Source organism: Orcinus orca, chromosome 14 (assembly GCF_937001465.1).
Source record: "Orcinus orca chromosome 14, mOrcOrc1.1, whole genome shotgun sequence".
Taxonomy (NCBI): domain Eukaryota; kingdom Metazoa; phylum Chordata; class Mammalia; order Artiodactyla; family Delphinidae; genus Orcinus; species Orcinus orca.
In genome coordinates, this window is record NC_064572.1 from 55,591,278 (window position 1) to 55,608,224 (window position 16,947).

A 16,947-nucleotide genomic window follows, 5' to 3' on the forward strand; every position below is an offset into this window, starting at 1 on the left:
GTGATTTCTTAGTTTTTCCAGTTGGAAGAAGAGGTTATGTATCTGCCAACAGCTTGAAAAGACAATAGGTTAAGCCAAGGTTTGGGGGCTTTTTGGATGTGAGAAGCGTAGCCGTGTTTTCAGTTGGAGGAGGGTCATGCCGCCGAGCAGGATGAAGGAGATGAGCGGAAAGGGTGTCTCAGGAGCAGCAGGACAAGATGAAATGAAAGCCATGGAAAGGAACAGCTGTGCTCAGATACAGCAGGAAAAGGAGGCGAGAAAAATGTCAAGGGAAATATTTACGTTTTTTATCTAGGAAAAATGGTCTAAATTTCTCAGAAGAGAAGACTGGAGATTATTTCTTTCATAGGAAAGAGCCAGAGTTGTGGTAGAGATTTTGAAAGCAATAGCTGGCTGCATCAGCTATTGCTGTATAACAAACCGCCCCTAGCTTTCATGCTGAACACAACAGTAAAAGCACTTATTATTCCTCACAGTTCTGTGTGGCTCACAGATCCAGGTGGGTCTGCTGGTCTTGGCTGGGCTCGCTCAGGTGACTGCAGTCAGAGGCTGGTCAGTTGCTGCCCTGCCGATCCTGGCCTGGGTTCTGTCCTGTTGGGTTGGACTGTCCATGACCTAGTGTGAGATGGCCTCAGTAGGGCAGCTTGGCTCCTTGGACATAGTGTCCTCCAGACGCGTTCTAATGGTGGCAGGATTCCAAGAAAGCACACCAAAGCACGTGATATGCCTCATAAGGCTTGCGCTCAGAGCAAAGCAGTGTCACTTGTGCCACATCCTTTTGGCCCGAGCACATTTCAGGGCTGGCCCATATTCTCAGAGTAGAGAAATAGACTCCATCCGTTTATCAAAGTCCTGTTCAGAGGGGCAAGATTGTAGAGAGAGCTGGGGACGGGACCATTTTTGTAATCTGTGTTCCACTGGGACAGGCTAGAAATAGATGTGCTCCACTCGCAGAGCAGTTGGGTGTGGTACTTGTGCCAAAACTGTGTATGTTCTATATTTTGTAGTATATGTGAGATGCAGATCTTAAATGGTTTACCTATTGGATTTTGATGTCTTCATTGTTTGTATATTCTCTTTTTTCATCTTTGGAAGGTTGGATAACACATTAGAGGAAATTATATTTAAGTTGGTCCCTGGACTACGAGAACGTAAGTTGCTCTTTGGGTTCTTGCAGAGTTTTGTGTTTTGTGAAATCACCATTTCTGTTAAAGACTTCATGATTGTGTTTCTATTACTTTTATAATTTTTTCTTTTAAATTAGAAGAACTTGAGCGTGAGTCTGAATTTTGGAAGAAAAACAAGCCTCAAGAAAATGGACAAGGTGATTTTTTTTTTACTTCTATATCTGATGTAATCTCTCAAATTGGTCAGCTTTTTGTAGCTGTGGTGAACTAATCTGTCTCTTCAAGCTCAAGTTTCTCCTGTACAAGGGGTACAATTCATGTACCCCTTTACATTCTGAACCTTTCTCTGATTATGAACTTTTTATATAGAATCATGAGATTTTAAATAAATGCATGTAAATCTGGAGTCAGTCCAGTTGAAGGTAATTGGAAATAGAGGAAATTGGGAAGAGAAAAAGGAGATAAAACAGAAAAGTGACCGTTGATTATAGCAGTATTAGCTGGAGAGCTAAAGGAGACTGAAGTCAGAAGTAGCCATAGCCTGCAACTAAACAGTGAGGCGTTTGCTGTTGTATTTTATTTTGTGTGTTTAATAGGAGAGGGAACTGGGATGTAGCTGAGAGCCAGATCACAGGATCTTGCTGTGCTCTGATAACCTGGAACGAACTTTTCATAGGTAGAGCTCAGATGATACAAATTTATATATCCTAAAATTTGAAAAATATTTCTAGACACTTATGGGAATTTTCCCCATCACCTATGCTAAGTGACCAAATTTCCCTTTTGGGTCCCAGGAGCCTCAGAAATCAGCGATTTTTAATAATTAAGGAAAGTGGCAAACATTACTGGGCAGAGTAATGTTTTTAGCATGTATATAATTCACACACACACAAAAAAAGTACAACGTATCTGAAATTATAAGTAGTATCCTTTCCTATTGACATTAAATATGAGGTTTGTTTCAAGATGGCCTAAAAATACCATGGAAATCTTTCAAGGATATATGTCTGTTTTTATAGGCTCACTTGTGAGCTCAGTCGTCCATCCCTGGTTTTTCCATACGATTCACAGGATTGTCAATTACATATCATTAAAATGGCTTTCTCACTTCATATGTAAAATGGGGATCAGAGTTTTTTTAGTTCAACTTAACTGTGCAGGGCTGGCTTCCTATAGCAGGGGAGGTTTGAGAATAGTTTTGAATGATTGGAATAAGGTAGCAAGGGATTATTTTTAATCTATAATCAAAACACTGAAATGGGCAAAGAAGCCAAGCCTGGCAAAAAACGACTTAACTAAAGGCTTGTTTTACCCAAGTGTAAATTGCAATTTAGACAGTAGTGCTATACTAAAAATATAGGTAAAATTGACTGAATGTTCCAGTTTTTGCCTGCTTTTTCAAGAGGACAGGAGCCAGGGCTTGTCATCAGAAGCTATGGGGTCGGGTTAGTCCATGACTGTGTGTCTTACAGATTGACTAGCGAAGGACTGTAGCCTACTTTGCGTTTATCTCCCTTTTCCCATATTTCTGCCTTTTTAAAGTATTTTATCATATTTGGTCTTTAGTTTGGGTGAAGAATTTGGACCTTTTCTTGGAGCTGGATCTTGGTTCATAGAAGGCAGCTCCTGTCTGTGTGGGTTCCATACAAAAAGGCAGAGGAGAGAACCCACCTGCCCTGTATGATAACATCTGTAATGCTTTTACTACAGTCATTAAAGAGGAGCTAAGTGGTCTTTTTTTTCCCTGGGATTTTCTATACTGTAATGCTTGGCTGACTGATTTTTTCAAGTTTCAGCTTACAGACATTTTATCTGGAAATCTCCCCTGAATCTCTGCTTCACCCCAGAGTTTGGGTTTATTAACTCTGTTATATGTGCCCACCTGGTCTATCTTACCTCTTATATCAAAGTCCTTATCGACATCTCCGTCTGTTTTCTTTACTTGCCTGTACCTCCTCCTAAATACTCTGACACGATGAGGGTGAGGATGATAACACTACAGTTTCAACATTGTTTCCTCAGGCTTAGTCTTAACAGAGTTCAAGGCACTCAGTAAATGAATGAATCAACAAATATAGTTGCATTTTATGTAGCCTTCCGGTAGTTCATAGGTTAAATACATTTGTTTATAGTATGCTACTCAGATTTCTTTGATGGTGTTTTAATGCTGCATAGTTACATACATGTTAAAAAAGCTAATTCATTCTACTTATTTCACTAGCTAATTTTATGAATAGCTAATAATTTGAAATTTTGAGAACTTAGAGAATATTTTAGTTTGAAAAGAGTACTTGGTTTTAAGTTTTGAATATATATAGAATTTGGAAGTATTTTTATATCTTATCAATTTCTAAGTGGTCTCATCACTAATGGCAGTCATTTTTGTGACCAAATATAGCTAGTCCTGAGTCTTTCATTTGGATGTCCCAGTGAGCCTAGAAGTCGTAAGCTATGTTCATAAGTCACTGATGGGTTTTTTAAAAATATTTCCATTGTTGAGTGGTTGGGTTATTTAAAGGTACTAAAAGTTTCAGTTATATATTCTTCATCAAAAACTGTTAAGAAATGTTTTTTAAAGTTTATTTTTGTTTTCATGGTTAGTATATTGTTGCTTAACTATAAAATCAACTGAGTTAACTTAGCTTTATTTAAATTATACAGATGATACTTCAAAAGCTGACAAACCTAAAGTAGATGAAGAAGGTGATGAAAATCAAGATGATAAAGACTATCACAGAAGTGACCCACAAATTGCTATATGTCTAGATTGTTTACGAAATAATGGACAATCAGGGGACAATGTAGTAAAGGTGAGTGGACAAGTACAGTTGTTTTTTTCATAATCATTTTATAGTAAACCTTTCATAACGTGTTGATGAATTTTCCTACTGTTTCAGAATGTTTGCTTTCAAATTTTTTATTATTTCAAATTTTTTATTAAACAAATAGAATGTCATTCTCCGACAGTCTCTTACCTGCAAATAGCCAAGCAGTTGCTTACTTCAGGCTCCTGATTTCTAAACCTCACAACTGAACCGTCCTGGGTCACTGCCACCACCTAGTGGCCAATGAGGAGAATCACGCCTCTATTTCTCCTCTTTCAACCTCCTTTTATACCTTTGTTGGGAGTTCATATACACTGTTTTTTCCCTTTTTAAGTGTAGTCACCAACTCAGACTCAGATCGTTTCATGTTGGGAAACATCCTCAACCTTTTATTCATCCTCTTCTGATTTTCTCTTTTGTTTCTCTGTTTTTATTTGCAATTCAAAAAAGCTATCCATGTCATGGCTAATGCATTTTATGAACAACATAATTGGTTTTGATGGATGTCATAAAGTACCCGTGAACTTTTCCTTTACTTCCTCTGTGTGATCTGTAGGCCAGTGAGTTGAATTTTTTTTTTTTTGCGGTACACGGGCCTCTCACTGTTGTGGCCTCTCCCGTTGCGGAGCACAGGCTCCAGACGTACAGGCTCAGTGGCCGTGGCTCACGGGCCTAGCCACTCAGCGGCATGTGGGATCTTCCCAGACCAGGGCACGAACCCGTGTCCCCTGCATCAGCAGGTGGACTCTCAACCACTGTGCCACCAGGGAAGCCCAAGTTTTTTTACTAATACATTTAATTTTTTAAGTGTATTTAAAAAATTCATTTAATGCATTTTTTACTAATACATTTAATGAAATTTTCCTGTCAGGAAGTTAAAAACAAAATTTTTCAACTCTGATTAAGTTTTCCCAGCATCTTGCAAAAAGAAATATGTATTAGCATAGTGATTCAATGAATATTTATCCACTATGTGGATATTAGTCAGTGAAGATGTAAATAATAAGTTTTTTCACTCAGGGACTTTTGGTTGGGTCTTACACATACAAACAGTTATAATACAATAAGGTATTTCATTTAGTTAAGAGAGGTTGGTTGGACAAGGCATGTAGTAGAGTACAGCAGTATTTAGAGAAGTGGCCACTGTACCTATTTATCCTTCCAGGCTTCCCTATTGGCTTTTATGCTCTGGTGCAGCACCCTTTCCTTTTTGTCAGTCTTTTCATCAATTTTTAATAACTTTAAATTTCTCTCTTATTCCCAGTCATTTCTGTAATCCTCTTTTGGGGATGTTTTTCTTGATAGAGATTATGATCATTCTTTAGCTCTCTAGTACATGAGTTATTATCCTGTAGTGAAAATTAAGTCAATAGAAAGGTGGAATATCTCTTCATAAATAAATGTGAAGTCTACTTCTCTGCAGGCTTTCTAGTATGAAAGTTATAAAACATTGCATTTTAGAAATTCATCTGAAAAATTAACTACCCCCTGCCTTGATATTCTTTTTGGCATCTTGGACGCTTTGCCATTCCAGTTGACTTTTTATCTTTTCACTCTTTCCTTTATAGACTTTTCTCCATCCTTGTACCTTCATTCTTAAAACCACTTTTACAGCCTACATGACATATACTGTGCTCCCCAATTCTCACCTTTTCTCTCTGGCCACTCCTATACTGTCTCCACTGACTCTACTTCTTCCTGCCTTCTGCTTTATATATGTGAGTATAGCTAATACCTAGTCCTCCACTCAATTATTCTCTCTCTACAGTCATCCTAGGAGGTCACTTCTATTTTTTGTGTTTTCAGCTATTCAAAGAACTTTCAAATCCCCCTTTCCAAACCTGCCATCTCTCCCAAGTGGAAGTATTATATCTCTAACTACTTTCAGTATCCTAGTTGGGAGTTTCACTAATACATAAAACTTAACACGTTTAAAGACAAATTCGTCATACTGTACTTCCACCTAAGTTTACTCCAAACATGCTGTTTCAATTATCACTACCATCTCTTTTTTCTTTTTTAAGTTTTATTTATTTATTTTTATTTAACACCTTTCTTGGAGTATAATTGCTTTACAATGGTGTGTTAGTTTCTGCTGTATAACAAAGTGAATCAACTATGCGTATATGTATATCCCCATATCCCCTCCCTATCCCACCCGTCTAGGTGGTCACAAAGCACCAAGCTGATCTCCCTGTGCTATGCAGCTGCTTCCCACTAGCTATCTATTTTACATCTGGTTCACTACTATCTTTCAGCCAATCATAGAAATTCAAACTCTTGGACGTTTTTTACTTTCTACCCTTCCCCTTCAACCAGTCATAAGTCCTGCAAAATTCCCCTCAGTCCACTGCTGCTCACCTTACATCTAGATTTTTGAAAGTAGTCTGAACTGTTTCCTGTATCCTTAATTTCTTTTATTATGCAGGGCTGAGGCTTCAGCCTGCGTGTGTGCAAGCACTCATGGCCACTGTCAGGGTCAAATAGTAGGCACTTTGGGCGCTGTGGGCCATATGGGCTTTGTTGCAACTACTCAGCTTGCTTATTTTAGCAGTAAAGCAGCCATAGACGATAGTGAACAAACTGGCTTGGCTGTGTTCCAGTTAAACTTTACTAATGAAAATAGATAGCCAGATTTGGCTTGAGGACTATGGCCATAGTTTGCCACATTCTAGAATCAAGTATTAACTCCTTGTGTTAGCATTCAGGCTCTTTCACTAACCCCTATCTTGATGAGTTTATCTTCCATTATTCCCATCAATGAATCTGTCTCTCAAGACACAGGATTATTGTCATTTATTTGTGAATACCAACATAAAAGTTGGCACCCATATTTGACAAAGGATTTGCATCCAGAATATATAAAGGCTTGTATTAAGAATATTTAAAACCCTCTAAAACTTTGAATAATCCTTCCTTTTTGGCACGTTCTTCCCTGTTCTCACCACTGTCCTAGACTTCTGTCAAGACCCAAGAGACCTCTATTTTTTGTGACGTTTTTTCCACCTTAGTGAATCCCTTCTGAAATTCTAAGACTTGCATTTATTTATTAAATCAGCATTTAGTGTGTTCCTAAAGGTACCAGGCACTGATATTGTCTTTTGTCTTTTTTGGTGTGTGTTTTTTCCTTGAAACTGGATTACATACCGCTTAAAGACAGAAAAATTATGCCTGCATTCCTTTACAGCCTTCTCAACCATCTCATTCCTCTGTAGTAGGATGAGATTCTCAAATGTGGTGGTGTAGTAGTTGCATGTATGGTTTATACAGTATACCTACTTCAGTTCAAAAGTCAAGAGCAAGAAGGTAATGAAAATAGTAGAGTAAGGACTGCCAAAAATTTGCTCCTCCATAAAAGCAGTGAAAAAACTGGCAAAAACTTTCAGAGTCAATTAGTAGGCCCTAAACTGTCACCTTTGGCTGACCTTGAGGCTCTGCACAAGCAGGAAGTGAAGACTTACTTAGGCAGAGTTGTCAACAACCTGGTTGAGTGTTGGAGGTGTGCCCCCAAACTCATATAGAGTCCCTCAGCAAAGACCAGGAGACTTAACTGGGTCCAGGTGTATAAGGAAATCTCTGTGCAGTTGTTAGCTGACCACTAGGTAGAAACTTCAGTGGCCACATACTGTAAAGAATACAGGCTTTACAGAATTAGTTTAGGAAAGTTGTTAAACAATGAGAAACAAGAAAAAGCCACAACAGCAATCCCTGAGGAGCAGGCAGGAGTTTGATTTCCAGTGTTACCACATTATTTTAAATGTTCAGTTTTCAACAAAATATTATGAGACAGATAGAAACAAGAAAGTATAGCCCATATATAGGAAAAGAAGTGGTCAATAGAAAATGTCCCTGAAGATGCCCAGACACTGAACTTGACTAAATATACATTTTTAAATCATCCATTTAAAATATGTGCAAAGACTACAGTAATCAAAACAGTATGGTACTGGCACAAAAACAGAAATATAGATCAATGGAACAGGATAGAAGTCCAGAGATAAACCCACTCACTTATGGTCAACTAATCTGTGAGGCAAGGAGGCAAGGTATACAGTGGAGAAAAGACAGTCTCTTCAATAAGTGGTGCTGGGAAAACTGGAAAGTTACACGTTAAAAAATGAAATTAGAACACTCCCTAACACCATACATAAAAATAAACTCAAAATGGATTAAAGACCTAAATGTTAAGGCCAAGTACTATAAAACTCTTAGAGGAAAACATAGGTAGAACACTCTGACATAAATCACAGCAGTATCTTTTTTGATTCACCTCCTAGAGTAATGAAAATAAAAATAAACAAATGGGACCTAATTAAACTTAAAAGCTTTTGCACAGCAAAGGAAACCGTAAACAAAATGAAAAGACAACCCACAGAATGGGAGAAAATATTTGCAACTGAAGCAACTGACAACGGATTAATCTCCAAAATACACAAACGGCTCATGCAGCTCAATATCAAAAAAAAAAAAAAAAAAATGACCCAATCAAAAAATGGGTGGAAGATCTAAACAGACATTTCTCCAAAAAAGACATACAGATGGCCAAAAAGCACCTGAAAAGATGCTCAACATCACTAATTATTAGAGAAATGCAAATCAAAACTACAATGAGGTATCACCTCACACCAGTCAGAATGACCATCATCAAAAAATCTACAAACAATAAATGCTAGAGAGGGTGTGGAGAAAAGGGAACTCTCTTGCACTGTTGGTGGGGATGTAAATTGGTACATATATCTGGAGAGTACTGTAATTTGAAAAGATACATGCACCCTCTTGTTCATCACAGCCCTATTTACAATAGCCAAGACATCAAAGCAAATTAAATGTCCATCAGCAGAGGAATGGATAAAGAAGATGTGGTACGTATATACAATGGAATATTACTCAGCCATAAAAAAAGCACAAAATAATGCCATTTGCAGCAACGTGGATGGACTGAGAGATTATCATGCTAAGTGAAGTAAGCCAGAGAAAGACAAATATATGATGTCACTTATACATGGAATCTAAAAAAAATGGTACAAATGAACTTATTTACAAAACAGCAATAGAGTCACAGATGTAAAAAACAAACTTATGGTTACCAAAGGTGAAGGGAGGGGGAGCAGATAAATTAGGAAATTAGGATTAACAAATACACACTAATATATATAAAACAGATAGCTAATAAGAACCTACTGTACAGCTCAAAGACTGGATATAGGTATATGTATAACTGATTCACTTTGCTGTACAGCTGAAACTAACAACACTGTAAATTAACTATAATCCAATAAAAAAAAATGTTTTAATGTGCAAAGAACTAAAAGAAATTATACCTAAACATCTACATGAAAGTACAAGAACAATCTCACCACCTAGAGAATATTAATTAAAAGATAGAAATTATTTTTTTAAATGTTCTGGAGTTAAGTGCAATAAATGAAATGAAAAATTAACTGAAGAGATTCAGTGACAGATTTGAGTCATAGGAAATGAACCCCAAAACTTGAAGATAGATTGAGATTACGCAGTTTGAGGAACAGAAAGAAAGGTAATGAAGAAAAATGAGTGGATACCTGTAGGATAGCATCAGACTTACCAACATACACATAATGGAAGTCCCCAAAGAAGACGAGAAAAGGACAGAAAGTATATTTGAAGTTTTTGGCCAAAAACTTCCCAAATTTGATGAAAAACATTAAATATCCCAGAAGTTCAACAAACTCCAGATATGATAAACTCAAAGAAATTCATAGCTAGACTCATCATGATCAAACTGTTAAAAGACAGAAAATCTTGAAAGCAACAATAAAGAAGTGACTCATCAGTTACAAGGGATGTTCAATAAGGTTAGTAGCTGATTTCTCATCAGAAGCTATAAAGGCCAGAAGGCAGTAGGATGACATATGCAAAGTGCTGAAAGAAAAAAACCTGTCAACCAAGAATTCTATGTCCATCAAAAATTTATACCCTTCAAAAAGGAAGGAGAATTTAAAATACTGCCAGGTAAACAAAATGTAAGAGACTGTGTCACTACCAGACCTTCTCTGCAAATAATGAAGGGCGTCCTTCAGGCTTAAACAAAACGACACTTAGTACTCAAATCCACATTAATAAATAGAGACCACTAGTAAAGGTAACTGTACAGGTAAATATAAAAGGCAAAAGTGAAGTATGTTTTGTGTGTAAACTTTTTTTCTCCTATCTGCTTTAAAAGATGACTGCATAAAGCAGTAACTCTAAATTTATGATAATGGGCACACTCAGTATAAAGATGTAATTTGAGACAGTAACAGCTGGGGGCGGGGGGAAGCAGCTACATAGGAGCAAATTTTTCTGTGCTATTGGAATTAAGATAGTATTATTCCAGAGTAGACTGTTATAAATTTAGATGTCAGTTGTAATCTTCAGGGAAGTCACAAAGAAAGTCACTTGAAAATACACAGTAAAAGAAATGACAAGGCAGTTAAAGACGCATTTTGTAGTATATCATTTCAACACAAAATAAAACAGTAATTGAGAAACAGAGGAACAAAAAGGCCTAAGATACAACAGAAAACAAATTTTTTAAATGGCAGATATAAATCCTACCCTAACAGTAATTATCTTGAAATGGATTAAACTCTCCAGTTAAAGGCAAGTATTGGCAGACTGCATTAAAAATACATGATACAACTCTTATGTTGTCTGCAAGAGACACAGCTTAGATTCAAAGACACAAATGGGTTGAAAGTAGGGGAATGGAAAAAGAAATACCGTGCAAACAGTAACCAAAAGAGCAGGAGTGGCAATAGACTTTCAGACAAAAATTATCAGAAACAAAGAAGGACATTTTATAATGATAAAAGTGTTAATCCATCAAAGAAATATAGCAGTTATAAATATAAATGCACCTAACAACAGAGCCCCAAAATATATGAAGCAAAAACTGACGGAATTGAAGGGAAAAATAGACAATTCAGCAATAATACCACTTTCAGTAATGGACTTCAATACCACACTTTTAATAATGGATAGAACAACTAGAAAAAAAGGTCAATAAGGAAACAGAAGATTTGAACAGCACCAAAACTAGCTAGACCTAATAGACATCTCTAGACTGCTGTACCCAACAACAGCAGGATACACATTCTTTTCAAGCTCATATAGAACATTCTTCAGGACAGACCTTATGTTAGGCTACAGAATAAGTTTCAATAAACTTAAAAGGATTGAAATCATACAAAGTATATTGTCCAACCACAATGGAATGAAATTAGAAATCAATAACAGGAGGAAATTCGTCAAAATTCACGAGTCTGTGGAAATTAAGCAACAGAGTCCTATGTTAACAATGTGTGAAAGAAGAAATCACAAGGGAAATTAGAAAATCCTTTGAGATGAATGAAAATGAAAGCACAACATGCCAAAACTAATGGGATGTGGCGAAAGCAGTGTTTAGAGGGAAATTTATACTTATGAAACACCTACATTAAAACAGAAGGAAGATCTCAGATTAATAACCTAGTCTTCTATCTTAAGAAACTAGAAAAAGGAAAAACTAAAAGGAAGTAGAAGAAAGCAATTAATAAAAAGATTTGATTGGGGAAAAATGAAAGAGAAGAGAAAAGCAGCAAAGAAAGTTAATGAAACCAAATATTTGTTCTTTGAGAAGATGAAAATCAGCAAATCTTTTACTAGACAAAGAAAGAGGACTCAACTTACTAAAATCGGGAATGAAAGGAGGGATGTTACTAGCAACCTTACAGAAATAGAAAGGATTACAAGGGAATGCTATGAAAAATAGTATGCCAACAAATTAGATAACCTAGATGAAATGGAAAATTCCTAGAAAAACACAAACTACCAAAACTGACTCAAGAAGAAATATTAAAATCTGAAGACCTGTAACAAGCAAAGAGATGAAATAAGTAATTTAAAAGAAAAATGTTCCCGCAAAGCAAATCCCAAATGTTTAAGTAAGAATTAACACCAGTCTTTCATAAACTCTTCCAAAAGATAGAAGAGGAATACTTCCCAACTCATTCTGTAGGCCAGTTATTACCCTGATACCAAAACCAAAGACATCACAACTTCTGTGCATCAAAAGACACAATCAAGAGAGTGAAGGGCTTCCTTGGTGGCACAGTGGTTGAGAGTCCACCTGCCGATGCAGGGGACACGGGTTCGTGCCCCAGTCCGGGAAGATCCCACATGCTGCGGAGCAGCTAGGCCTGTGAGCCATGGCTGCTGAGCCTGTGCGTCCGGAGCCTGTGCTCCGCAACGGGAGAGGCCACAACAGTGACGGTCCCGCGGACCGCAAAAAAAAAAAAAAAAAAAGAGTGGTGAAAAGGCAACCTACAAAATGGGAGAAAATATTTGCAAATCATAACTTTAGGGTTTTTTTTGTTTTCTTTAGACTTCCTTTTTTTTTTGAATTTTTTTTTTATACAGCAGTTTCTTAGTAGTTATCTAGTTTATACATAGTAGTGTATACATGTCAATCCGAGTCTCCCAATTCATCCCAACAACAACAACAACCCCCCGCCCCGCTTTCCCCCCTTGGTGTCCATATGTTTGTTCTCTACACCTGTGTCTCTATTTCTGCCTTGCAAACCGGTTCATCTGTACCATTTTTCTAGATTCCACATATATGTGTTAACACACAGTATTTGTTTTTCTCTTTCTGAGTTACTTCACTCTGTATGACAGTCTCTAGGTCCCTCCACGTCTCTACAGATGACCCAATTTCGTTCCTTTTTATGGCTGAGTAATATTCCATTGTATATATGTACCACATCTTCTTTATCTGTTCGTCTGTCGATGGGCATTTAGGTTGCTTCCATGACCTGGCTATTGTAAATAGTGCTGCAGTGAACATTGGGGTGCATGTGTCTTTTTGAATCATGGTTTTCTCTGGGTGTATGCCCAGTAGTGGGATTGCTGGGTCATATGGTAATTCTATTTTTAGTTTTTTAAGGAACCTCCATAACGTTCTCCATAGTGGCTGTATCAATTTACATTCCCCCCAACAGTGCAAGAGGGTTCCCTTTTTCCACACCCTCTCCAGCATTTGCATAACTTTAGGGGTTAGTATGCAGAATATATAAAGAACTCTGAAACTCAACAACAAAAATAAATAATCCAGTTAAGAATTGGGCAAAGGGGTTAAATAGACATTTCTCTAAAGGTGATATACAAATGGCCAACAGGCATATGAAAAGATGCTCAGTCAACATCACTGATTATCAGAGAAATGAAAAACAAAACCACAATAATACATCACCCTTTAGGATGGCTACTATCAAAAACAAAACAGAAAAAATAGCAAGGGTCAGTAAGGACATAGAGACATGGGAACCTTTGTGCACTACTGGTAAAATTGTAAATTGTGCAACCCCTATGGAAAACAATGTGGCGATTCCTTCAAAACCTAAACACAATTACCTTATGATCCAGCAATCTCATTTCTGGGTATATATGCAAAAGAATTGAAAGCAGAGTCTGGACACCCATGTTCATAGATGCACTATTCACAATAGCCAAGGAGGTGGAAGCATTCCACATATCCATCAACAGATAACAAAATGTGGTGTATACAGTGGATAAGCCTTTAATCATTCAGCCTTTAAAAGGAAGGAAATCCTGTCATGTCCTACAACATGGATGAACTTGAGGACATTATGCTAAGTGAAATAAGCCAATCACAAAAAGACAGATACTATGTGATTCCACTTGAGGTATCTGTTCAAATACATAAAAACAGACAGTATTATGGTGGTTACTGGGGCTGGGAGGAGGGGGGAAAAAGGAGTTGTTAGTGTAAGCTTTTCAGTTTGTCCCAGTGAAAAAATTCTGAAAATCTGTTTCACAACAGTGTCCATATACACAACACTGCTCAAGTATACACTTAAAAACAGTTAAGACGGTAAGTTTTGTGTTCTTTGTTTTTTACCACAATTAAAATTGCAAAAAAAACTTTAGAAGAACGGAAAATTATGACCAGTTTTCTTCATGAATACAGATGCAAAAATCAACAAAATACTAGCCAGCTGAATCCAGCAACATGTGAAAAAGGATTGTACATCATGACCAAGGTTGGTTCAATGGTGATATACCATATTACTAGAATAAAGGTGTGAAAACTACATAATCATCTCAGTAGATGAAGAGAAAGCATTTGACAAAATCCAGTACTCTTTCTTGGTAAAAACACTCAACAGATTATGACTAGAAGGGAACTGCCTCAACCTGAAAAAGGTATCTACAAAAAACCCACAGCTATCATCATAGTTAATGTTGAAAGCTTTTCCCCTTCGATCAGGGATAAGACAAGGATGTCTGCTTTCACCACTTCTATTCAATATTGTGCTAGAGTTTCTAGCTAGAGTAATTAGACAAGAAAACAAAACTAAAATCATCCAGACTAGAAAAGAAGTAAAACTGTTTCTGTTTGCACATGGTATGGTCTTGTATATAGAAAATCCTTAGGAGTCCACAGAAAAAGTATGTTAGCGAGAAAACAAGCTTAGCAAGGTTACAGGATACAAGAACTAGGAATAAATGGGGAATGTACAATCCAAAAATGAAAGTTAAAAAAGTGATTTCATTTTACAGTAGCATCAGAAAGAATAAAATACTTAGGAGGAATATGTTTAACCAAAAAAGGTGTAAGATCTGTGTACTGAAAACTACAATACAGCAAAAGAATTTAAGAAGGCCTCAATAGATGGGAGGGCATCCCATGTTTCTGAATTAGAAGACTTAATATTGCTAAGATGGCAGTCCTACCCAAATTGCTCTTCATATTCAATGAAAATTCTAACCAAAATTCTAACTGCCTTTTATGGGACCTGGAATAGTCAAAAACACTCTAAAGAACAAAAACATGGAAGGACAATTTCAAAACCTGCTTCAAAGCTCTAGTAATCAAGACAGTGTGATAACTGGCATAAGCGTAGACATAAATGAGTGAAACAGAATTGAGATTCAGAAATAAATCCATATATCTATGACGAGTTTATTTTCGACATGGGGCAAAGTTAATTCAAGGAGAAAGAATAATCTTTCAACCAGTGATGCTAAAAGAACTGAATATCCATATGTAAAAAATGAACTCGGATCCCTACCTCATGCTATGTACAAAAATTAATTCACAACGGATCAAGTACCTAAATGTAACAGCTGAAACTATAAAACTCTTAGAAGAAAACATAGGGATAAATTTTCATGACCTTGGATGTTGCAGTGGATTCTTAGAAGTGACACCATCAGGACAAGCATCAAAAGAAAGATAAATTAGACTATCAAAATTTAAAACTTTGGTACATCAAAGAACACTGTCAAGAAAGTGAAAAGACAACCTGCAGAATGGGAGAAAGTATTTGCAAATCACATGTATGATAAGCCTTTGTATCCAGAATGTATAAACTGCTTTTACAAGTCAACAACAAAAAGCTAATCTTTTTTTTTTTTAAAGTGGGCAAGGAATTTGAATTGTATATTTTCCCTGGAGAAATGTCTGATAGCCAATAAGCACATTAAAAGATCCTACACATCATTAGTCATTAGGGCTATGTAAATAAAAATCACCATGAGGTACCACTTCACATCCACTAGGATGGCTATAATTTTTAAAAAAGGAATGGGTAGAATGTGGAGTAATTGGAACCCTTATACATTACTGATGGGAAGGTGAAGTGCTGCAGCTGCTGTGAAAAAGTTTGGCAGTTCCTCAAAAAGTTTAACAGAGTTACCATATGACCCAACATTTCCACTCCTGAATACATGCTCAAGAGAATTGAAAACACATGTTCACACAAAATCTTGTACATGAATGTGCATAAGAACATTATTTGTAATAGCCAAACAGTGAAAACAGCCCAGATGTCCATCAACTTATGAATGGATAAAATGTGATAAATCTACCCATTGGAATAGTAGTCAGCTATAAACTGGAATTAAATACTGATACATGCTACAACCTGTACAACATGAATGAACCTTGAAAACATTATGCTAATTGAAAGAAGCCAAACACATATTGTATGATTCCATTTATGTGAGATGTCCAGAATAGGCAGTTCCATACACACAGAAGGTTAGATTAGCAGTTGTCAGGGTCTGGGGACAGGGAAGAATGAGTAGTGACTGCTAGTGGGTGTGGAGTTTCTTTGGGAGTGATGAAAATGTCCCAGAACCAAATAGTGGTAGTGGTTGCACAGCCTCACGAATATACTAAGAACTACTGAATTGTATGCTTTAAATGGTGACTTCTGTAGTGTTTGAATTATATTTCAATTTTTTTAGAAGTCAAAAAAAGTCAAGCTCGACAATTGGGTTAGCTGGTGGAGATACCATATCATTCTGAAGACGAGAGAAGAAACATTGTAAGGTGTTTGGGCTTAAAAACAAACAAAAAATCCAATAATCATTATCACAAGAACTAGAATTTGTTGAAGTGTGTCCTAGAACTGGAAGCCCATCTAACTTGTGACATGGACCACTATCTGACTTCAGATCTAGTCTTTATAACTCTTCTAAAAACAAAGGGATAAAGAGTTAAAAAAAGCCTCTAGGGTAACCACCTTAGAAGCAGAAAGGAGCCTTTTTGGAACTGTTCCTCTTCTGGCCTGAGTCAGAAGGGACCGGTTAAAAGGCAAGGGGATTGTTCCATGAAAGGGGAAGTTAACATTCTTCGAAACACAAACCAAATCTTTTCCATATATTACTTCTTCAAATATACAGGTGTGCTGGAATGTTGATCCCCTCAGGGCAGCAGAGCAGGGTCTGGGCTACACATCCACTGCCCCAGGGGTCTCCCTTTTAACCCCGCTGTGTGTAGTACGAATGTTTCCATTTCCTATGTGTGTCATGAAATGAAATGGTTAGGGAAGAAGCACTGCTCTTAGGGTCATCTCTTTAAGGTTCTCCCCACCTGCCTTATCATCATGTACTGATCGCCCTTAATTGTCATTGCCCCTCTTAAAATATGTCAACTACTTTTCAGAGAGCTATACAGCAGTTCCCAA

General features: G+C 36.9%; 1 protein-coding gene across 3 annotated transcripts in view; it reads left to right on the forward strand.

Annotated features, from left to right (window-relative positions):
- PCGF5 (polycomb group ring finger 5) overlaps window positions 1-16,947 on the forward strand; it is a 65,761-nt gene that overhangs the window by 24,570 nt on the left and 24,244 nt on the right. For 2 of the 3 annotated variants that reach the window (XM_033404869.2, XM_033404872.2), the window contains exons 4-6: window positions 1,096-1,151; window positions 1,265-1,324; window positions 3,789-3,937. In XM_033404869.2, the coding sequence (XP_033260760.1) occupies window positions 1,096-1,151; window positions 1,265-1,324; window positions 3,789-3,937 (265 nt within the window). The remainder of the gene's footprint in view (window positions 1-1,095; window positions 1,152-1,264; window positions 1,325-3,788; window positions 3,938-16,947) is intronic. The other variant, XM_049696606.1, reaches the window with a different exon arrangement.